Raw genomic sequence first — 25,783 nt, forward strand, 5'->3', positions numbered from 1 at the left:
GGCTTTTCCCAATGTGTCACAGACTTTTACACCTGATATCCAACCGTGTTCAAATTTTAATCTGCAACTTTGGCTGAAGACTGAAGATACCACGAACATTTAATTGGCAGAAGACTTGAAACTAGAGGGTAATATAACGGATGAGAGAATCAGCATTAAAATTATATTTGATATGCTGCATCAATTGACCAAACTTAACAGGACGAATATATAAGGATAAATATTTAGTGTACTTTTATTTAAACAAAGAAAAAACCAAAAATCAACCTCTGGAACCATACAAATAGAAGCTGGATGTCCACCGGCCCAGATTGCTGCCAGGGTGTCTTCTACACTGCACCTAATAAATTACTTTTACATAGCCTTCCAGTGCTAAGATGTCCGAATCTACGAAACCACAGGGAAGGGAAAAATTTAAGAGGCACTGAGAAAAGTGGCAAATTGTTGAAAACACCTCCAGAGTTAACGTCGACCCCACTCTACCTCTCTTCTAACCAGCATCCCTGAAATAATAACCAGAAACCGCCTGAACAAATGTTGGAGTTTAGCTGAAGAATCAGAGGCAAAAATGCCATCCCTAGGCATGCACCTAAGAGATTTCTGATGGTATAATTTAAGAGGACAGGGAATTGATGATTTTATCTAGACCCAGTATTGTTGTTACTCAAAAAGAAATTTACCGAAATATATAAACATACAAATATATAAACAAGTAAGTTGATTTTTAAAAATTCACTATTTTTTTCCTCCTATGGAAATAACTGGCATATTAAAAAAAAAAAAAGACTATGTGGTTCAGTTCAAGGTGTGCTTCAAGTTGGCTCCCACACTGAGCCAAAACCAGCATGAGGCCAGCCACTGAGGCACCTAGGACACAAAAGTTGGGCAAACACTCTCCGGATCCTGTAAGTGCCCGCAGGGTCAGCCCCTGAGAGCATGTGTCACTTTAACTTTTGTGTCAGAGGTGCCTGCTCACCTCACAGTAGTCCCAGCCCTGTGACTGGTCAGCCCAGCCAAAGCCCCTCCCTGACACTACATCATAGACTAATTCCTTAGGTGACTGCTGCAAAGCTAGCTACCTACCGGTGGCGGCCTGCCTGCTGGTTACCAGCCTGACCTGATGAGAAAGAGGTTCGAGGCCACATCTTTTCCCAACCCTAAGTAGGCGAGACACCAGCACCAACTTTACCATTATCCTGAAATGGCGTGGGCCCCAGAGCGGAAGAGAGCGGAGCCGAATTGGAGAGCTCTCAGGGCCAGCCAGGATGGGATGGGTGGCAGAGGCAGGGGCTGCAGCAGCACCTCCAGCCACCTGGAGCCTAGGGCTTTCGGCTCCCAAGAACAACCGCTCTGCTTTCCAATAAGGAACAGTATGGTTGGTGCGGTGACTGGTCATGGTGGATCAAAAATAAAAGACATTCAGGATATGACAAGCACCAAAATACAGATCATAAAAGGTGATTCTGAAGCAGAGGTAAAAATTTTTGGCAGCAAAGACATGAAAGCCAAGGCCAAAGCAGCTATAGAAACTCTTGTTAAGAAACAAGAAAGACACTACAGTTCAGAATCCAGTGTTGATAATGCTGCATCCCAACCCACTGTTGGAAGAGGCTCAGGCAGAGATAACACTGCTAGAGGAGCTCAACCACTGATAGACTAGGATCAAGTAAAGGCCGAAGTTGTACAGTGGGAAAAAAGAAAAGGGGCAGATTTATCACCAATTAAGAAAAACTTTTACATAGAATCCAAAGCAACAAGGTCATTGTCTCAAGTGCAAGCACACACTTGGAGAAAGGAAAATTTCAACATAATGTGTGATGACTTGAAAGATGGTGAAAAACGTCCCAACCCCAATCCGATTTGCAAATTTGAAGATGCTTTCCAACATTATCCTGAACTTATGAAAAGCATTGAAAAAGCTGGTTTTTGAAACCCAATGCCAATTCAGTCACAGGCATGGACTCTTATTCTACAAGGAAGAGATCTTATAGGAACTGCCCAAACTGGAACGGGCAAAACACTGTCCTATTTAATGCATGGGTTTATTCATCTCCATTCTCAACCAATATCTAGAGAACAAAGGAATGGACCCAGCTTGCTAGTCCTTACATCCACTAGAGAATTAGCTCTTCAGGTGGAAGCTGAATGTTCTAAGTATTCATATAAAGGTCTTAAAAGTGTTTGTATATATGGCGGTGGAAACAGAAAAGGACAAATACAAGATGCCACCAAAGGCGTAGACATCATCATTGCAACTCCTGGAAGACTGAATGATCTGCAAATGAATAACTTTGTCAACCTAAGAAGCATAACCTACTTAGTCTTAGATGAGGCAGATAAAATGCTGGATCTGGAGTTTGAACGCCCAATAATGACGATTTTATTAGCTGTGCGCCCAGACCGGCAAGACTGTTATGACAAGTGCAACTTGGCCAGATACCATTTGTCGACTTGCACAATCTTATTTGAAAGAGCCTATGATTGTTTATACTGGTACTCTGGATCTAGTTAATGTAAACACTGTGAAGCAAAACATAATTGTTACCACAGAAGAAGAAAAACGATCTCTTATCCGAGAATTCCTACAGAGCTTGTCACCCAAAGACAAAGTCATCGTGTTTGTCAGCAGAAAACTTGTTGCTGATGACTTATCAAGCGATTTAAGTAACCAAGGCATAACTGTACAATCCCTGCACAGTGACAGAGAACAGAGTGATCGTGAGCAAGCATTAGAGGACTTTAAAAGTGGAAAAGTGAAAATACTGAGTGCTACTGATTTAGCATCCCAAGGCCTCGATATTAGTGATGTCACACATGTATGTAATTACAATTCTCCATGGAATATTGAAGAATATGTACAGAGAGTAGGGCGTACTGGAAGAGCAGGAGAGATGGGCGTATCAGTTACCCTTATGACTCAAGGGGATTGGAAGATTGCCAGTAAATTGATTAAAGTTCTGCAAAGAGCAAATCAGAGTGTCCCAGAAGATCGTGTATGGATGCTGAGCGATACAAATTACCTAGACAAAACAGGGACCCAAAAAATAAATCAAGAAAATCTTAAGAAAAATCCAGAAAGTTTTACTGATGTCTACATTGAAAAGTTGTACCAGGCTGCTAGAAGATTCAAGATATGTTCAAGTTATGCAGTATTCATGTTACATAAGCAAGCACTGGAAACCTACTGGCAGTTAGACAACATTTAACCAAATTCTTAAATAATACCACCAAGCTTTCAATGCATGGTCCTTAATAAAATCAAAAGTGTTTTGAAAATGAGAGAGTGTTTTGTGCTTGTTAAAGTCTACTATCTTTTACAGCCTGCCATGTCCAGCAGTGTCTTCTCTAAAAGACTTGGTAGAAGACAACAATGGTGCTTTTCTTGCTTTAAAATAGTTGTACTGGATTGAAAGATAGTTTTCATCAACTTATCCCAGTCAAAATACTTTATTTCCCCCAGTGGTTGGTGACACGATTCCTAAAAATATTTCCACTATCATTCCCTAATTTTTAACATTCATTAGAAAATAAATGCTCAATCTTTTAGAAGATTCCATAATTCTCTTTTTTTCCGAGAGATGTGACTAATAGAGCAGAGTGTCTGACTCACTGGGAATCAGATCCTCAAATGAATTCTCACTAACCACTGGTTTAAAATTCTGGGGAGGTCACTTGCCTTCTGTAGGCCACACTTTTTTACACTAATAAATTGGGGTGGTTATATGAAATAATTTGGGGGTCTCCTTCACCACTAACTTCTATGATATTATAACCAAACTGTGTATCCCAGCCTTATATTAACACTTTATTTTCTAATCTAGGGGAAAATCACATCTTGGTGTAACAAATTGAACAATGAAACTCCTTTTAATGACCAGAATAGTGCATTCTGCACTTCTATTGATTTTTGAAATGTGACTCACAGGTTGTCTTTACTTTCTTTTCATCTTATTTTTCAATTTGTCTCGAAAAGGTCAAAACCACATATACACATCAGAAGAAAAATTAATGTGAAAGAAAAATCTCTCTTCTGTACTGGGAAAAACATTAAAAACCAAATGACATTTTTGGCATAGGAACCAAGTTTAGTACAACTCCTAGATCTATAATTCTCTCTCTTACCTTTCATTTAGAAGCAATATGCATCTTCTCACATTGCAAGAAAACATCCTCACAATGATGCTGAATTTTATAATTCAGTGTTTATGAGAACATTATAATTAGTCAAGCCTTAAAACTTCTGGCAAATAAAAAAAAATCATCCACCAATCTTTATTCCCAGCATGCCTTAGCTGTAACTGCACAAAAATTCCAAAATTAAGTGAAATAAAGAGGTAAACATTCTAGGTATAGGTGTTTAAGGTTTAGAGTCTGACTTTAAAGGCTTGTTATAAAGACCTCGATATCTCTTGATAAAATTAAGAACAATGGTTAACATTTTTCCGTGTCGGATATATACCAGGTGCTCTGTTTTGTAATTGATAATCTTTATTTAAAACCCACTTAGAGGGTAATCTTACCCCTATTTTGCAGAAGATGAAAACAATGTCAGAGGAACTAACTTGCCTAAGGTTACTAAATCTGGTTAAAGAGGAATTATGTGCTATTTTAACCCTGATGTGCCGGACTCCAATATTTCCATTCTTTTTACATCAATACAAGTTACTACGTGCAAGGCAATATGCTTGTCTTGAGACTGCCCACATGTTCAGATTTAGTGAAATAGAGACGTATGTGCCAATTTACCCTAATACAAAAGCAGTCTATAGCAGAACCTGTGAGAGAAGCTCAAATGGCCTGTTCCTGTTCACTCGGAGGAGAAATGATGAATGTTTAGCAAGTTGGAGTATATGTTATTTGCCAGAATTCCTCTTAGGGGCAATGCTGTATTTGTTAGAGAAAAGGGTAACAATTAAACCATTTGAGATAGAAAGTAAGGTTCCTCAATCACGTTCAAGTAACAACAAAAATTATCACTCAATGAGGAAGAAGAGGAAAGAAACAAGAAAAGGCTGAAAAGAAGAGCTACTGTACAGGGAAAGCTAAGTAGAAATATTAATAGAACAGTGGTTCTCAACCAGGGGCATTTTTGCCCCTTCCCTTCAGGACACATTTAACCACATGTGAAGACAGTATGGGTGGTTTTAACTACTGGGGGTGTGGGGTGGTGTTGGCAATGTGCTGCTGGCGCCTAGTGGGTAGAGGCCAGGGATGCTGCTAAACACCCTACAATCTACAGGACAGCGCCCACACAACAGAGGATTATTTGGTCCACAACATCAATAATGCTGAGATGGAGAATCCCTGAGAGAGCATAAGCAAAACAAAACAAATCTCATAGTAACCAAGAAAGAACTTCGGAGGAAAAAATAGAGGATTTTAAAATTATATCGTGTGGGTTGTACAGAATATAACCCTACAACTTTCCAATCTTTGGTATAGTCTGTATCAGTGGTTCTCCACCAAGGTCAATTTTGCCAGTATCTGGAGACAGATTTGGCTGGCAAAGCTCAGGGGGAGGGGTATTGGCATCTCCTGGGTAGAGCCCGGTGGTGCTGCTAAACATCCCATAATGCACAGGACAACCCCCCAAACAAATAATTATGTGGTCAAAAGGTCAGCAGTGCTGTAGTTAAACCTTGCAATACATTAAGCAAAACATCCCCCCCACCCCCCGCAAAGTCAACTGTGGAGAAACCAAGAAGGGAGTTCAGCCAGGAAAACGAAAAGAATACGTATTTCTTGTACACTCTTCAATATAAAATTCTCCATCAACTTTCATTATCTTTGGTATAATCTGTATCAATGACTGTCAATCAGAGTCGATTTTGCTCCCTAGGGGATATTTGGCAATGTTTGGAAACATTTTTGGTTGTCCCATGTAGGCAGCAAGATTGCTACTATCATCTAGTGGGTAGAGGTCAGGAATAAACATCCTATAATAACACAGAACAACACCCTACAACGATGGATTTTTTTTTTTAGCCCAAAAAGTCTATAGTATTGAGGTCAAAAAACTGTGGTTTACATCGACCAACAAAGTTTTTGTGAGTGAACTGTTTTTTAGAAACTCAAATTAATACTGAGTCGTGTGTCTAAATTGGAACGGAGTCAACGCAGGGCACTGACACCAGAGACAAAGTATGAGGATTCAGCTGACCTCAGAGTTATTCCTATAAAATGCTTAGCATGATAATTAACCTTCAGTAGGTACTCAACACATATTAGATTCCATCCATCTTGCCTCTCCCATCACGCATTATATAATGCTTGTTTACAATTCTGGCTGCTATTACTCACATTGCTTCCCCCTGCTTGGCATGTCCTTTCTTCTTCCACTCTACCAGGTCAAATCAGATTCATCTTTCTGGGTCCAGCCCAAGTGCTACATCTTCCCCAAGATCCTATCTGCTCTCCTCCATTTCAAAACTTCTGTAGCTCTCTCTACCTACCAATAATGTTGACATGTGCACCATACTAGTTTGCATACCTACAGAGACAATTTGAAAAATGCCAAGTAATTAAGAGGAATTGCACTATCAAATATTTAAATACATTATAAATATATAACAGTTTAAACAGCTTTATCCTGTATAACTAACAAATCATGAGAGAACCATCCAGAGCTAAATCTGCATAAGAAGCTACTATAAAGGTGTAATTTTTTTAATCAGTGAAGAAAGAAAAGTCTGTCCCAAAACAAATTTTTAAAAATTAAAAAATATATAATACATACATACATACAATACTTATCAGGACAAATGATCAACCACAGAACTCCTACTATTAAAAAACACCCCACTCGGGCTTCCCTGGTGGCGCAGTGGTTGTGCGTCCGCCTGCCGATGCAGGGGAACCGGGTTCGCGCCCCGGTCTGGGAGGATCCCACATGCCGCGGAGCGGCGCATCCGGACCCTGTGCTCCGCAACGGGAGGGGCCACAGCAGAGAGAGGCCCGCATAACACACACACACACACACAAAAAAAAACAAAAAATAAACACCCCACTAGATTCTGGCTTTTTATAAAAATTAAAAACTTGAAGATCATATAGGAATATAATTTCTGATATCAAAGTGGAAAAAAATTTCAAACGTAGAAGCAACCACAGAAAATGCAAGGTAAATATTAATAGGTTTAAGAATGTAAACATGAAATGCCAAAAATACTATAAAAGGCAAAGGAAACATAAGAAAAATCATTTAAAATATATCACACACTCATAGTTATTTATATTTAATGTACAGAGATTTTTACAAACAAAAAATGAAGGATGCACCCCAAAATAGATATATGGGCAGAAATGTAAAGGACAATTCACCAAACAGACAAATAAGTGAACAATAAACAGGTAAAAAAGTGCTTAACTTCTTTATAAACAACAGAATGAAAATTAAACCAATGATATAACTTTTTTCTCTAAAAAATTGGCTGTAATTAGAAAAAAACTGGGAATACCTAATACTAGTAGCGACGTAGGGAAATAAACATTAATAAATTATAATTTTGTAAAAGTATGTTCCTTGGAGGGACAGTTGAGATTATGCATAAAATTTGCATATGTTTAATAGACTTGGACCCTTTAAATCCCTAAGGATTATACATACGTACCAAGATGTATATACAAGGCTATTTACCATAGAGTTGCTTAAAATAATTAATTTTTGAAAAAACCCTCAAAGTGCAATGATAGGGTACTAGTTAATTGCAGCATATCTATTCCTGATTTGGAATAGTAGAAATCATGTTCTTAAAGAATATTTAAAGGAAAGTAGTTTATAAAATCACCTCAGTTTTAGAAAATTACATCGGTCTATATATCAATATAGGAAAAAAAACAGATGACCTGGATGCACATAGACAGACACCACTGATAGTCATAATTTTCTACATTATGCAATTATAGGTGGGTTTAATTCTTATTTTATTTTCTAAAATTTCTACAAAATAACATTACCTTTATTATAATAAAAATGATGCTGATATATCCGGAGAAAGTGCTAATTTGAAAAGATACATGCACCCCATTGTTCATAGCAGCACTATTTACAATAGTCAAGACATGGAAGCAACCTAAATGTCCATCGCCAGAGTGTATAAAGAAGATGTGGTGTACGTATACAGAACGGAATACTATTCAGCCATAAAAAAGAATGAAATAATGCCATTTGCAGCAACACAGATGGGCCTAGAGATTGTCAGACTAAGTGAAGTAAGTAAGACAGAGAAAGACAGGTATAATATGATATCACATATGTGGAATCTAAAATATGACAGAAATGAACTTTGACAGAAATGAACTTATCTACGAAAGAGAAACAGACTCACAGATATAGAGAACAGACTTATGTTTACCAAAGGGGAAAGGAGAGGGGAGGGATACAGTAGGAATTTGGGATTAGCATACACAAACTACTATATAAATAAAGAACTAGGTCTTACTGTATAGCACAGGAGACTACATTCAATACCCTGCAATAAACCATAATGGAAAAGAATACGAAAAAAAAATACATATAACTGAATCACTTTGCTGTGCACCAGAAACTAACACAACACTGTAAATCAACTATACCTCAATAAAGATTTTTAGATGATGTTAAACATAATTTTTGAATAACTGAAGAAATTAATTCAAGAGGCACTGTAGCTGAAGGTATTCAAAATACAATCATCTCTTCTGTTTCACATGTTAAAATGTAAAAATCATTAATAGGAAACTTGTCTCTTTTCCACCAGTGCATCTGAAGTGCTAAAAATGATGCCTGTGGAACACAGTAGGAGCACAGTAAATATCTGAATGAATTAATAAGGGAGAGAAGGAAGGAAGGAAGGAAGGGAGGGAGGGAGGGAGGGAGGAAGGGAGGGAGGGAGGGAGGGAGGGAGGAAGGAAGGAAGGAAGGAAGGAAGGAAGGAAGGAAGGAAGGAAGGAAAGAAGAAAGGGAGGAAGGGAGGAAGGGAGGAAGGGAGGAAAGGGGGAAGGGAAGAAGCAAGGGAAATAGCGCATTGTTTTATTTTCATTGATCAAAAGTAAGCTTTTCGGGCTTCCCTGGTGGCGCAGCGTCCGCCTGCCGATGCAGGGGAACCGGGTTCGCGCCCCGGTCTGGGAGGATCCCACGTGCCGCGGAGCGGCTGGGCCCGTGAGCCATGGCCGCTGAGCCTGCGCGTCCGGAGCCTGTCCTCCGCAACGGGAGAGGCCACAGCAGAGGGAGGCCCGCATACCACAAAAAAAAAAAAAAAAAAAAGTAAGCTTTTCTATTTCTGTTCCCTGTTTTGTCTGGTAACATCTACTTGCTTACACCTCACCTTCTGTTCAGTAATAAGAACAATGTTGTGTTCTTACCACAAAAAAACAAAAACAAATAAACAAAGGGACACAGGAAATTTTAGGTGTCGGATGTGTCTATTTCCCTGTTTCTGGTGAGAGCATCATGGGTGTTTGCATATGTCCAAACTCATCAAATTGTATGCATTATATATGTGCAATTCTTTGTGTATCAATAATACCTCAATAAAACTGTTAATAAAAAAGAAAGAAAAGAATAGAGCATGGCTTCCAACTTAGAGATCCTTTTTTATGTTGTCCTTTTACATGTGGCCAACGGGAACTCCAGTTCTGTTTCTTTGGTTTTTGTTTGTATAATTACATGGATTTCACCATCAGGATTGCTAACTCATAATCAAAATAAAAACTCAAAAAAGATCAGATGATGTTGTTAAAAGAAAAAAATGATGTTGCAGTACTGTTGAAGAATATGACTCCACTTTTATTTAAAAATGCTAACTGTATGTGTAAATAGCTCATGCGTGTTTGTCAGTACGTAGGGACAAATTTGCCAGGATACACCAAATTATTAATAATGGGGAGCAAGGTTGGGGAAAAAGAATCAATTATGAAGTTCTCTTACATTTGTAATAAAAAGTATTTTATGTATGAATCCTGGAGATGGTATATGTATTATCAAGATTAAGTCTGAGACTTGACCATTCCACCTTCTTTTTCAAGAAAACAAACTGGAGAATCTCACAGAAATCTACATTTGCACAGAAATAAAGTTTGCGGGTTCTTTGTGATTTTACTTGAAAATTTTGGAATTGTTTTCTTTTTAGGAAAAATCCAATAACTGCATGAAAAAGTAAAAAAAGAAAGACATAATTATTTATACACATATTATGAATTCTGTCCATGTAAAGAAATATCTTTCTGATGCCATTATGTAAATGAGCAAGAAGAAGAGGAGGAGGAGGAGAAGGACATGATGATTATTGTTTGTGCATGGCACCCACATGAAGGGGCATTTTTATCCCATTTTACAGGTCAGGAGGCAAATGTTCAGAGAGGTCACATAGCTTTTCCAAGTTCAAACAGTAGGTAAATAGTAGAGCTAACTAGCTCTGTGCTGAAAATTAGAGATCAATAAAGAAGCAAGGTAAAGTACATAGAAACAAAGGACAGATGAGAGAAACATTATTAGGGAAAGCACAGGGGTACCTCATTTTGTACAAAAAAGTACCCTGCGCAGGTATTTTCACACTAGGTAAAGTTTTCCTTACTCTTCCCCCAGGCCTAGTGTCTCTGTAGTTTTCTAGCAATGGAGAAACCTGCGTGGTAAACTGGAAGTTTAAAACGACAGAACTACAATCATTGATAAATGCAATCAAGGTTTTCAGTAGTCCTTTTAAAAGATGAGTCTCAATAATATGGTTGGCATCTGTTCACTTAGGCATTTAGTAAACTATGAGCCACAACAACAATACAAGAAAAGTAAGAAATGATATGAAGAAAGACTACAATAAAGCCTTCATAGTCCCAACTGAGGGGAATGGATGGGAGTGCAAGATAAACAAGAGAATCTGCCAGTATAACAAGTCATAAATTCAGTAATCAATTTATAACCTCTAACATCTGAACTTCTGGCAATAAAATGATGAAGTGCCACCTTAGCAATACTCAGGGTGGCAGCCGCTGGTGGTTTACCTACCAAATAATTACCCACACCACCTCCTTCCTACGCCCCTTTCTATTTGCTGGCATGACCCACTGCCCATTATTAAGTTGGAAAAGCCAGGAATTCACTTTCCTAGCCTCCCTTGCAGCTAAAGCATAGGCACATGACTCAAACTTGGCCTGTGGGACTGACAGGAAAGTCTGCTTGGCAACTTTAAAGAAAGATCTTCCTCCCTTAAGAGGCATGTAAGGATGAGCTCTCCTTCCTGCTTTTGTACATAGTTGTGCAAAGACATGAGGTTGTGACAGTCATTTTTAGACAAGAGGAAATAAATCTGAAGACTACCAACATGCTAAGCATGGCCGGATGTAAATTTGGAAAGCACCTGGATCCCGGATGACACAACTGCTGCTGAATGAAAAGCCACGTGGCAGCTATGGAGGTGTGCCGCTCAGATTCTCTGTTTAAGAAAGAGCTTGCTGGTCAGTTGCAAGGAGTGCAGTTAGTTGACAGCGCCCAGGTGTGAGCAATCAATGGCAGCATCTGAGCTGAGGCCAAGCCCTTCCAGAAAGTCCTAGCCAATAACTGAGCACAGTGGGGCACTGGGGCCCAGTCATTTCTGCCCAACATGGGACTCCTCTATGGGCCATATTTCCATGCTCTGCTGGGCTGGCTGTGGGTTTCTCGGAGCCTCCCTGTAGTCTTAGGCTCTTTCCTACCCAACCCTTCTTCCTTTTCCCTCTTCTTTCAAGATATCAGATGTGGGCAGTGGTCAACGATTATCTCTGACTACTCCTGAGGTGTTACATCCAGTAAATACTGGACCCAACAAGAACACCCAGGAATCTCCTACCTCTGAACTTTGCATAATATGAAATAATAAATGTTTAAGTCATTATTCGTTGAGTATTATATTATCCAAAGCATCTTAACTGATAAATAGGAAAAATCGCCCGACAGTACCTCCTGTTGAGACAGTGAATTTCCCATTACTAAGAGGCTCCAGTGAGGTGTACTTTACTAGGATGAGAGTTGACTACAATAAGCAAATTAAACTCTTCCTCTAGATGCTTATTTAATGGGGACACTAAAAACACAGGATTCTACAGGGAACTGCTGTAATTTTATTTTTAAAAATTGGAAGCATATCAAGCAAGCTCAGCTTTTGAATGGTCAGCAGCAATTAGAGGAAGAGGTGATAAACCAGCAGAGTAGAGAACTTGAGCAGAGTAGGGAACTTGAGACCCAATATCAAGGTCATCTGAACCAACAGCTTTAACAGCACTCACACTTGGATGCACCTGGAGTACATCACTGGCTCCGACAGATCTGAAATGTAGCCGACCAGAGAATTCCTTGCAATCAACAACCTTGAGGGGCTCAGAGTGAATAATTCTACCTAATGGAGATACATAGACAAAAGCAACGGGAATCTTCTCTTGAACACAAGGGATTTTTAAAAAATCTTTTCACACAGAAGGGAATAAGGAGAGAGGAATTGATGGACCAGCTGGGCTTTTCCACCTGAGCTGGAAAATCCAATTCAAAAAAAAAAAAAAAAAAAAAAAAGCAAAGAGCAAGTATTTTCTAAAAGATTAAGAAATTCAGCAGAACATTTCTCTCCCTCTCCCCTCCCTTCCTGTACCCTAAGCACCTTGCCCTTAATTTTTAAAAAAATGGTAATTCAGGATTTCTTGGTGTATTCATTGGATAAAAATCTATAATTAAGTGGAAAGATGGAAGAACTGGTCCTCTCTCTTTATGCTGACTCCTCCATTTCACTTCCCAAGTATTGCTGAAGCTGGTCAGTGCCATTCAAGTTCACAAAACTGTAATCGTTGACATCTCCTCCTCATCTAGCACACAAACGTTTAATAGTGCAAGCCTGTTACTGCTTACCACTACCTGTAAATGTTCCCTTTCAGGTCCCTTCTACTGCAAACTTCTGTTTTCTTCGAGCCCTTCCAACAGGGTAAAATGTCTGCAATGATGTTTCCCCAGGTTAAATAAAGTCCATACAATCATGCAAAGCTTGCAATTTGTGGTGAACTTTCAGCGATAAGTTCACTGATGTGTTTTGGGGTCCTAATTAAAGTTTCAATTGGAACCCATTTCTCAGAGTCAGCAAAATCTCTTTGAAGCCTGAACTAATCGCTTTTAGGCTTGTATCCTCTGAAGACCCATATGGTATGTTCCATAAATATTTTAATTTTCTCTGGAATCAGTGAACGTGGCCTTGTCACGTCTCTTCCCAGCCATTTGTTTTTGTCATGTCTGTAGACCTTTCCTACAACATACACACTCTTTTATAATGCCTTCTCATGAAGCACCATGTGACATTCCATTTCAACTTTACTCTCTCATGGCTAAGACACTGTAAAATGATGCTAACCAAAGGGAATAAGCATTTTCTGCTTCTGGGAAAGAGTCTCCTCCTTACCCCTTCTTCTGTGTGTGTGTGTGTCCAGTTCTGCTGAGACCACACAGCCTGCCTGACCACTACCTACTCCAGACCTCACTCTGTCATTCAGGGCTCAGAACATCATGCATAATATGCAGAATAAGATGAACTTACCATTCCTATAGATGACAGACAAACATCTTTCCCCCTTTATAGAAGATACTGGTTGCTGCCCCCAGATTCAAACATAACATAATGGTTAAGCATGAAGTCTTAGGAGTCTGAAAGACCTGCATATGAGTCTCAGTTCCATGAATTTGGGTAAGTCCTACGAAGGCCCTAAGTCTTGGTTTTATCAGCTGTAAAAGATGGACGGTTTTAATTCCTACTTCATGAAGATTAGATTATACACATATAAAGCACCCAAGATAAAAGAATAGTAACATTATACTCAATGGTTTTTTAAAGTAGGAGAAGATGGTATGGGGAAATGATGGTCCTACTCAGACCAATTCAACCTATCAGTCTTACTAATAAATGTTAATGTATCACAAAAGAATTTCCAAAATGTGGTAGTTTTGTTTTGGGAAGCGCTTCCATGGAGAGGACACTTGTTGGGTCTACCTGTGGAACATGTATGTTCTTGACCTTTCTTTCTCTCTGCATGCCTGCTCCAGTCTTCTCTCTCCACAGGCTGCCTTTTGCTGTTTTTCCATGCACATGGTGGAAGCTGGCTGATTCCACAACTCTCTGGTTTAAATTACAACTGTTCATGATATCAGTCTAGATTGAGCTAGACTGTCTCAGCTCCCAGTTTATATTTCTGTAGCAGAAGATCTGATGGGTCCAATTTGGATCAGGTGTCCCCTGTAGTCCAAACAAATGTTGCAGGTGGGAGGGCTGGTGATAACAGGGCTCTCTATCAAAAACGTAGCTGCTAGAACCCCATCCCTGTATTTGAGGGATGATGAATTTAGGAGAAAAGGGACCTTAAAGGCTACCGTATTAAATTGTTTTCCTTACTAAAAAAAACTCATATATTTATCAAGTTACAGATCCACCTAGCAGCTCTAGTTGTCATGCAGAGACTATCAAAGTTCTTTTTAGGCATTTATTTGAAATATGAGCATTTTCATACTATCCAGACAATCAACTCATTGGTTTAACCATGATTATTTATTTTATCACATATTTTATTTATCCCATTTCTGGAAACTTTCATAAGATCATCTGATGAGCAATATCTACTTCTGATGAATTTTAATAACTATTTTCCAAGGACAGTGCTCACAATAACTTTTATATCATTTCCCAAGCCTATTCTTTGTAAAATCTGAAACTTTTCAATTAATAAACTTTCATGTCTAAAATAAGACAACTCATATCCCTTAAATTTATCTGCCCCCATAACATGAAAGTTAGTTTCATTATCATATAATCATACTTAGATATTTATATATTAGCACTAAAAATATATGTTGAGCTTTACACTGGTGATTCAGGTAAGACAAAGCTGTTTCTTGGCACTATCTACTTTTTATATCATCCTAACCCACAAAGAAATTGATTTAGGGTAACTCTCTCAAATACAACATAGATTTGTTTTCTTATTTACTACAGATCTAATTCATTATCATATCTTGTTCATTTATTATTGACGGGTTAGCTCAATATATCAGTTTGCAATGATAAGATTTAAGTAGTCCATGTAGAAAACTAAGTAAATATTAATCACACTGGCTGCTTCAGAAAATATCTTAGAGTACAACCTTGGCTGTGCCCGAAAATATAAATCTTAAAATTGAACAAAATATCACTTGAGGTCAAAGAACCTTGAAAAGAAGGAAAATAAACGATGCGGTTAAATGTGGATTAAACCTCTGAAGGAATGATGTTTCAAAGGCAAAATTGGTTGGTTCAGAGGAAGGGTTTCACGGAATTTTTCTTGCAAAATATATTCTTTGCTATCATATAGACAGCCCGTATGTATTTTTTGAGATATTCAGTCATACCAAGTATTACGGTAGGGCTAGGAGTTGAAGGGCTTTTCCCCCAGCTTTATTGAGATATAACTGGCACACAGCATCGTGTAAGTTTAAGGTATACAATGTGTTGATCTGATACACTTATATGTTGCAAAATGATTACCACCATGGCGATACCTAACACTTCATCACATCACATAATTACCACTTCTTTTTTGTGGTGAGAACATTTAATATCCACTCTCTTAGCAGCTTTCATGTATATAGTACATTATTATTAACTATAATCACCATGCTGTATATTAGCTCCTCAGAACTCCCTCATCTTACAACTGGAAGTTTATACTCTTTGATCAACATCTCCCCATTTCTCTGACCCTAAACATTTTACATACATCCTGTCCATCCCAACTCTAAACAGAGGAAAACTCTAAACTCAACCAAAATTTTGTGCAGAGAAAAGAAGGAATGACCTAGGTCACTGGTTTTACATGCTTAGATTGCCAGGGCAAATGATCTCCATCACTGGTGGCAAGGCCCATTGTTTATTCAGAAACCTAATTCTGTAGGTTTTCATGGCAAGCCATGGTGCTTTCTGAGCCCTTAGCCACGAGCTGGTGCAGACTGCTTTACCTAGCAGTAGCAAAGTGAGAAAATGTACATGCAGAGACAAAGCCCTATGTTTAGAGTGATGACAGAACTTCCAAAATATGGAGTCTCTGGCAAGTATACACATCCCAGTCTCGTACCTGGGCCCTAATTCGTTTGACTCTGGAGTACGCAAAGAAAGCATTCATTATTGAGGGAATTCCCTGGCGGTCCAGTGGTTAGGACGCCACATTCTCACTGCCGAGGGCCCAGGTTCAACTCCTGGTCAGGGAACTAAAATCCACAAGCAGCACAGTGTGGCCAAAAAAAAAAGAGAAACATACAGAAAAATTTTTAAAAATAACTGACATCTACACCTAAATTTAGCAAATGTTAATATTTTATCACATTTATTTTGCTAAGAAATTTAAGGGACTTCCCTGGCGGTCCAGTGGTTAAGACTGTGCGCTCCCAATGCAGCGGGGGCAAGGGTTCGATCCCTGGTCGGGGAGCTAAGATCCCGCATGCATGCTGCATTGGTGTGGCCAAAAAAATAAAAATAAAGATGTGAAATTTTTTTAAAAATTAAGATGAAATTTAAGATTATGGAGTGCTACAATTCTTCTACTTTATCATATTTCCCTTCTTTGTACTCCAGGTTAACTACTCGAAGTCGGTGTGTATTCTTCCCATGTATATTTTATATGTTTATTACATAGACATGTGCTCACAAACAATATATAGTATTTTCTCCATGCTTTAAATTTTACAAAAAAGGTGTCATGCCATATGAATTCTTTTGAACTTTTTTCCTCATCGTGCAGTAAAATTTAGAAAAGCTGATTTATGTAGATCTGGTTCATTCATCTAAATTGCTGAATAGCATGCCATTCTATGCCTATGAGACAATTTATTCATTACTCTAGAGACAGATATATAGATTATTTACAGGGTTTTTTTTTTTTTTTTTGGTATTACAAACAATGCTCTTCCGAATATTCTTATACTTGTCTCTTTGTGCATGTGTGTAGAAGTTTCTCTAAGGCATATACAGGACTGTTATTCAAATAAAATACACCAATATGACCATGCCAGTAATTTGCAGCATGTTTAATTCTGATTGGTTGGTGCCTCTGAAAGCAGTTATCAAGTATTTTGAATATCACCTAGAAGAGCAACCTCTGGGTCATGAACTATGCACAGCTTCACCTCCATTATATATTACCAATAGCTCTTCAAAGTGGTTAAACCAACTTACACCCCAACTAGTAGTTTAATATGTGCATTCTTGTTTCCCCACAATTCATACTGTTAGGCTTTCTTTCAGTGGTCTGATGAGTATGAAATGTTATCTTGTTTTAATTTGTTGTTTCCTGATTACTAATCAGGTGAAACATTATCTGTTTATCAACCAGTCAGAACTCTTCTTTTGTAAATTGCCTCTCCTTTTGTAAAATGGAGTCTTTACTCCATTTTCTTTGGGGCTAAATTTCTCTAGTTGATTTTTAGGTGTTCTGTATTGATTCTGCATATTAATCCTTTGTCAAGTTTAAGGATGCTAGTATCTTCTTGCCATCTGTCCTTTATATTTCATTTTCTTTATGGTGACACTCTATAGAATACCATCTTTTTTTGCTCTCTGTATTTGGGTAAACCATGTAAACTCTCAAAGTCTCCATTTACTCATTTATAAAACGAGGACAATAATGCCTTCTTCACAAGATTGCTGTGAATGAAAATAATAAGATAAAAAATGTACAGGGCAATATTCAATAAATAAATAGTTTTCTTCCTGCGGTCCTACCCTCAGACAGAAGGAAGAAACAAGAGCCCACTACTATGCAAATATCTTCACTGAGCTATGATGTGTCAAAAAAGAAAACATGTGGATACTTAAACAGAATGATGAGTTAACTGGATTACATAACTCACTCAATAAACATTTATTAAACCCTTTCTATGTGCCAGGCATAGTATTAGAATGGGATGCAAAACAAATCAAGCCTTGTCTAGTGAAAGAGAGAGACAACAAGCAAATTTACTACCACGTCCAGATGAATAAAACAAAGTTCAAGAGGATAACAAAAACAGAGGGGTGCAACTTCTGATTGGGTGGCCAGAGAAGTCCCAACATGAAGGCGAATGGAGCAGAAACCTGGAAGAACTGAGAAAGGGAGCCATGTGAAGAAGTACATGCAAAGACCCTGAGGCTCTACCATACCTGTCAATCAAGGAGAACAAGGATAGTGTGAGGGAAGGAAATAGCAAGAGTGACAGAAGTAACCAGGGACCCGACAATGACCTTGGAGGTCATGGTAAGAATTCTGAATTTTATTTTAAGTGCAATGGAATGACCCTGGAGGGTTTTCAGCAGAGGAATGGCAAGTTATAACTTACATTTTTAAAAGGATCCCTCCAGATGGATTGGGAGTTTGGAATTAGCAGATGCAAACTATTATATATAGAATGGATAAACAACAAGGTCCTACTGTATAGCACAGGGAACTATATTCAATATCCTGTGATAAACCACAATGGAAAATTAAGAAAACGAGAAAAAAGACAATAAAAGGATCCCTCCAACTACGGGATGAAGAGAGGGCTGTATGAGTAGAGGAGGGGAAGTAGGGAGACCACAGGAGACTGTCTTTGTCACACTGAAGCTTTATAAAGCCATTCTGATAATTTCCCAGGACTCACAAAAATAAGCTACTCTGAACTGAAATCTCAAAGGCAGCAAATGGTGTTATTTCTATTTACTATTATTGGACAAGCCACATTTAACCCAAAACCCAGCAAAACATAAGAAATAGTGGAAAAACCAAGTGACAGATAAATAGTGCTAAACCTGTTAACCTCTCATGTGCCCTGGCCAGTTTGTACATTTTTCTCTTTTCTTTTTTTTTTTTTTTTGTACATTTTTCTTTAACTCAAAGAAATCAAGGCCTATTTAGGACAGTTACTATCTGTGGATAAAATGGTGTCAAATGGCTTAGGTAAAAGCAGTAGTTTCCCCATGATTAGTTTTTGAGCATTACTCCTTGGTGATGTGCAGAGGTCATAACTTACCTTCCCTCTCAAGATATGCTGGCTATCTGATAATGAATTTTCCCAATACTGTCCCACTCTCCAAGGTGTTCTAATTGATTTTTCTCCCTGTTGTTTAGAATCTCAGGCTATTTAATTAATGCATTTCTTTTACACAAATAGAAAAACTCAGCATGACCAAAGTCAGAGTGGTCAACCGCTCAGTGCTTCCCTGCCTCCTAGCTATAACACCTTATTAGATCTGATAACCGCAGCCTGCCTGCCAATCCACAGTTGTTTCCCATTGCGTTCTTCAAAAAGTTTCTGCTTCTGCATTGAAGTCACCAGTTCGATTTATTATGAAATTATTCCTAGAACTGATCTTCCCAAACCGTGCTGTGAAAATGAATAACCTAGAGATCTTAGTAAAATGCAGATTTGAATTTAGTCAATTGGGGGCAGGGCCCAGGATGGAGCATTTCTCAGGTGATGCTGATGCTGGTGATCTGAGGACCACACTTTAGCAGCGAGCTCCTAGGCTGAAGGCAACCACAACATTTAACACTATTAAATATTTTTTTCTTATATATCAAAAATATATAACATATACATATATAATATATGTGTTGTATATATAAAATATATGTTCATATAGAAAGAGTGTATTTAGAGCAGTTACAACTCATGGATAAAGAAGTGTCAAATGGCTTGGGTGGTAGTTAGTGCCATAATTTTTTCTTTAGAGCATCATTATTTGGTGAAAGAGGGACTCAACACTCAAATTGAAATTCTGAAAACATATCTAAGTATGGTATACATAATAATGATATACCACCTTGCATTAATAACCTAAATAGCTATTTCTCCTACGAAGTAAGATCTTTTTACAAAAGATCTTTGGTAGAATTTCTTCAAAGTCAATAGCTCACAATGCTGAATGCGTAAAACCCTCAGCCCTGGCCATCAAAGTACACCCCCAAAACCAGCAGCATCAGAATCACCTGAAAACTTGTTAAAATTTCAAACCTGGGGCCTCACCCAAAGTTTACTAAATCAGAAATGCTGTTCATAGGGCCCAGCTATTTTTGTTTGAACAAACCCTCCAAGTGATTCTGAATTTTGAGAACTACAGCTCTATAGGACTAGTTGTTTTATTTCCATTTCTAGATATATAACATTCATATGATTTTCTTAAATACATAGGAATGGTAAAAAGAAAATACGACCTCCATGAACTTCATCTTAATAGTGCTTTGCACATATAAATGAATTAATACAAACCTGGCAAAAGGGGAAGATTTGTATAATTTTCCCCACAATTTACAATATAGCTTCCTTCTTTACTAATGCAACTATTAGGTATTCATTGCATGAAGGAGGAAACCCAGGATGTGATACAGACATTAACATTTTAAATTTGGGGCAATTTATAGCAAGCAGTAAGCTCTCTGGAGGCCAGCTTGATATTGCTTTGAGGGCCACTTCTCAATTTCTTATACAAAGAATACATAGTCATTGTTCTTTTCTCATCTCAAAGTTTATTCCTCCTGAGAAGATTCCATGTGAACCATCCCCTCTATATAATTGACTATTTATATGCAGCTATTACTGGCAAACTTCACCCTCTTGAGGGCCACTAACCATGCCCGGGCCTGACTGTGGGATACTTTTAAGACGAAATGTCACCAGAAGATGAGAATCTAACTATGGAACAACTCCAGGCTGGTTTTCTAAAGCCTTCTATGGAAAAATGCCATCAGGTGCCACACATGGGTCCACTTCAGTCCTGGGCCCTATAAGAAAAAAGCTCCTCAGAATTAACTGGTAAATTCTAATAAATTTCTAGGTGAGAGAGTTCCCCTGAGTTTTCATGATCATATCTAGGACTAGCAGTGGCTCTAGAAAATAGCTAGAAATAATTTCATGTCATCATTTAGGATTAGAATCTGTAACATTTCAACAGCAAATACACTTCATAAATCACAAATATCTCTGCACTGCATTTTAATCTGGACTTTTCTGAAAAGTTATAGTTCATGTCCTAACTTTTGCTCACCTTTTACATGGTATGTTTTCAATATTTTTTAACCAAGATATAGCTACTCATTTAAAAAAAATTTAATCTGAAAATTGACATTAAATAACCTAACAAAAGGAATAAATCAAACTAACAGCTTCTGTAAGAACATAAATAATATTAATGAACAATTTAAGCCAAATTATTAATAAACTTATGAAGGTTAATTTTATGCGTCAACTCGGCTAGGCTACAGTGCCCAAATATTTGGTCAAACATTACTCTTGATGTTTCTGTGTGAAGGTGGTTTTTGGATAAGATTGACATTTAAATAGATGGTCTTTGAGGAAAACAGATTAATTCCATAATGTAAGTGGGTCTCACCCAATAAGTTGAAGGCCTTTAATAAAAAAAAAAAAAAAGACTGAATGTCCCTCAAGCAAGAAGGAATTCTGCCAGCATACTTCCTTTGCACCAAACTGCAATTCTTCTTTGGGTCTTCCCTATCAGATTTTAGATTTGCCAAGCCTCCACAATTGTGTGAGCCAATTCCTTGATATCTCTCTCTCTTGCTCTCTGGTGCGCACGATGTAGGTATATATGTTTGTAAATATCCTATCATAAACCATAATGGAAAATAATATTAAAAAAAGAATGTATATATACGTGTAACTGAATCACTTTGCTGTACAGCGGTAATTCACACAACACTGTAAATCAACTATATTTCAACTAAAAAAATTTTTAATTCAATGCTAGATACAATATATAGCCTATATATATATCCAATGTATACCCTATATATATATATCATATATATATATCTGTATGTATAGATATATGATATCAGCAGGAAATTGTATGTAAAATCTCATCTTTTCTTTTAGCATTTAATGAAAACCAATCTGAAAAGTTTATCTGATAGACTTCCCAAAGAGAAAACGTTCTCTCTAAAGCAGCTATTGTGGTGTGCTCATTTAATGATCCAGGGGCAATGCCTCTCCCATAGAGAAATTCTTCCTGGGAGAAGAAACAGGCCTTTAAAAATAAGATAGGCTCTTATCTGTCTGGCATGTACCCAGCATGGGACAGTCTGAAGAGAGGGAGATGAATGTAATAAATGGATCTGTAAGGATTTTGCCTCCCCTTCAGTGTGGTGATAGTTAATTTCTTGGATTAGAACCTACCACTGTCAAGAATAAGGTCCCACATCTTCCTTGGCAATAAAAGACATCCCCAACAGTCCATTCAGGACTGCTTCAGCTCTGGAAGATGGGAAAGTAGACCTTTATCTTCTTGACACATTTTGTTTTTAGCACTTAGTGAAATAAATGGTTTCTATATTGCACGTCATTATTCATATACTAAAACTGTTTTTTTAAAAACATCTGAAAAAGATTTTCAACTTGGATCATCTCTTATCATTTTGATTTTTTCAGCTACATTGAGGGAGTTCCATGTATTAAAATATCATAAATATTCAGCATTAAGTCTGCAAGAAGAGCAGAGGAAAAACTAATATTCTGTCACTGACAAGTCCAACTAACACACCACTGTAAAGCAATTATACTCCAATAAAGATGTTAAAAAAAAAAAGAAATATTAAAAAAAAAAAAACAAACAAGAACCAGCGCACTGTGTTTACCTCAGGTAGCATTTTTTTTCCCTTTTTGGCCACTCCACATGTAGGATCTTAGTTCCCCGACCAGGGATCGAACTCACACCCCATGCAGTGGAAGCGTGGAGTCTTAACCACTGGACCACCAGGGAAGTCCCCTCAGGTAGCAGTTTCAAGAGCTAAGTATCAATTAAAAAATTAACTTTCCCTAAAGCTGGTAAAATATCCCTTTTCTCATGAAAGTTCAGGTTTTTTTATTAACTAAAAATACATGGGCTTTACTTTTGTGTTCTTCAAACTTGCAACAGAATATATTGGTCATTATGTACACCCTCAGGTAGGATTCCTAATGAAATTTCAAGTCCTGTGCAAGACTGCACAACAGAGGAGGAGCTGGGGAACCATCAAAGAGTCCAGAAACAAGAATGGCAACGATGGAGACTGCGTTGCAAACTAAGATCTTCACAGAGAAAGAAAACTGAAAAACTAAGGAACGATTTAATAACCAACTTCAACTGCTAAAGATGATGATGAGCAACTAAGAGATAGTGACGCCATTTGAAATGTAGACCAAGCTAAAATAACAGTATAAAATTGCAGACAAGTGTATCAGGTAAGACACAAAAATAATTTTCTCTCCAAAATAAAGATTAATAAACGTTAACATATATTGTAGAAGATGATGAAAGTTTTGCTATAGATTCAATGGCACATTCATCCAGCAAATCTGCCCCAGCCACCTGTTACCCCCATTTATTCATCTCCTCCCTCCCTCCATGTAGCATACTCTGCTCCTGTCATACTAGCCTCTTTGACCTGCCTTAAACCTCCACACAGACGTATTTCTGCTTCAGACCTCTGCATTCGCTGTTTCCTCTGACTGCAAATTTCTCCCTGCAGGAAGACACTTGGGTCATTTCCGCTTCTCCTTCAGGCAGTTCCTCTAAAGCCACCCTCTCACTGAAGCCTGCTCAGGCCACCCTACCTTTCAACAGCTTCTATTACCCTTCCCTAATTATTTATCCTTTTTAGCAGTCTACCTATCTCTCTCGCACTCTCTCTCTCTCACTAGCTTTGTAAGTTGCCATGTTGGAAAAACGCACATGGTAAAGAAAACAGGAGAGCTTCCAGGCAGCAACCACAAAGAAGTTGAGGCCCTTAGTCTAACAGCCCACAAAGAATAAAATCCTACTAACAACCACATACGCTCAGAAGTGCATCTTTCTCCATTCAAGACTTAAGATGACAATAGCCCAGACTATATCTCAATTGCAGCCTCTGAGAGACCCGTAAAAAAGAAGCCAGACAACCCCTGTCCAGGTTCCTGCTTTACACAAATTGTGAGATAATGAATGCACATTGTTTTAAGTCACTACATTTTGGGTACACAGCAACAGATAACCAATACGTATACAAAAAATTCCTGCTGGGATTTTGATTGGGGTCGTGTTAAATATATAGATCAATTTAGAGAAAATGGAGATCTTTGCTATGTTGAGTCTCCCAATCTATGAACACAGTATGTTCTCCAGTTATTTAGGTTTTCTTTGATTTTGTTAATCAGCACCTTATAGTTTTCAGCATACATGTCCTTTGTTTTGTTACGTTTATACATATGCATTTCATTTGGGGAGTGATTCAAATTATTATTTTTAAAATTTCATTCATTGCTAGTACATAGAAATATAACTGATTTTTTGTCTTTTTACTTAGTATCCTATGACCTCATTAAACTCATTTATTAGTTCTAGAAAACTTTTGTAGATATTGGGATATTCTCCATAAAGAATCATGTTGTTTGGGAATAGAAACAGTTGTATCTCTTTCCTTTCAATTTACATACTGTTTATTTATTTTTCATTCTTTATTCCACTATCCAGGACTTCTAGTATACTACTGAGTAGTAGTGGTGAGAATGGACAGCTTTGCCTTCTTCCTGATCTAAGGAGGAAAGTGTGCAGTCTTTCATGAGAAAGTAATGTCAGCTCTGGGAGTTTTGTAGCTGCCCTTTACTAGGACATTCTCTTCTATTTCTAGCTTGCTCAGAGTTTTCTCATAATGAATCCGAATTTTGCCAAATGCTTTTTCTATGTCTGTTGATATGCTCATGTGGTGTTTTTAACTTAGATTGTTAATATGGTAGAATTCATCAACTGATTTTCTTTTTTTTAACATCTTTTTAAAAATTTATTTATTTATTTATTTTAACATCTTTATTGGAGTATAATTGCTTTACATTGGTGTGTTAGTTTCTGCTGTATAACAAAGTGAATCAGCTATACATATACATGTATCTTATATATCATACATAGACCCATATCTCTTCCCTCTAGCATCTCGCTCTCTCCCACCCTCCCTATCCCAACCCTCTAGGTGGTCACAAAGCACCGAGCTGATCTCCTTGTGCTATGTGGCTGTTTCCCACTAGCTATCTATTTTACATTTGGTAGTGTATATATATCCATGCCACTCTCTCAATTTGTCCCAGCATACCCTTCCCCTCCCCGTGTCAAGTCCATTTTCTACGTCTGCGTCTTTATTCCGGTCCTGACCCTAGGTTCTTCAGAAGCTTTTTTTTTTTTTTTAATAGATTCCATACATACGTGTTAGCATACGGCATTTGTTTTTCTCTTTATGACTTACTTCACTCTGTATGACAGACTCTAGGTTGATCCACCTCACTTCAACTAACTCAATTTCATTTCTTTTTAAGGCTGAGAAACATTCCATTGAATACATGTGCCACATGTTCTTTATCCATTGATATGTCAATGGACACTTAGGTTGTTTCCATGTCCTGGCTACTGTAAATAGAGCTGCAGTGAACATTGTGGTACATGACTCTTGTTAAATTATAGTTTTCTCAGGGTATATGCCCAGTGGTGGGATTGCTGGGTCATACGGTACTTCTATTTTTAGTTTTCTAAGGAACCTCCATACTGTTCTCCATAGTGGCTGTACCAGTTTACATTCCCACCAACAGCGCAAGAGGGTTCCCTTTTCTCCACACCCTCTCCAGCATTTATTGTTTGTAGATTTTTTAATGATGGCCATTCTGACCAGTGTGAGGTGATAACTCATTGGAGTTTTGGTTTGCATTTCTCTAATGATTAGTGATGGTGAACATCCTTTCATGTGTTTGAGGTGGGTCAAAAAGATCTTGCTGTGATTTATGCCATAGAGTGTTCTGCCTACGTCT

General features: G+C 37.9%; 1 protein-coding gene across 1 annotated transcript; it reads left to right on the top strand.

Annotated features, from left to right (window-relative positions):
* The first annotated feature begins 1,201 nt into the window (after nt 1-1,201).
* On the top strand, nt 1,202-3,088 carry DDX53 (DEAD-box helicase 53). The gene is given in 3 exon segments (XM_024115222.1): nt 1,202-2,407; nt 2,409-3,000; nt 3,003-3,088. Coding segments are annotated over 3 exon segments (1,884 nt in total).
* Nucleotides 3,089-25,783: the final 22,695 nt, after the last annotated feature.

Source organism: Physeter macrocephalus, chromosome 21 (assembly GCF_002837175.3).
Source record: "Physeter macrocephalus isolate SW-GA chromosome 21, ASM283717v5, whole genome shotgun sequence".
In the NCBI taxonomy this organism is placed as follows: Eukaryota; Metazoa; Chordata; class Mammalia; order Artiodactyla; family Physeteridae; genus Physeter; species Physeter macrocephalus.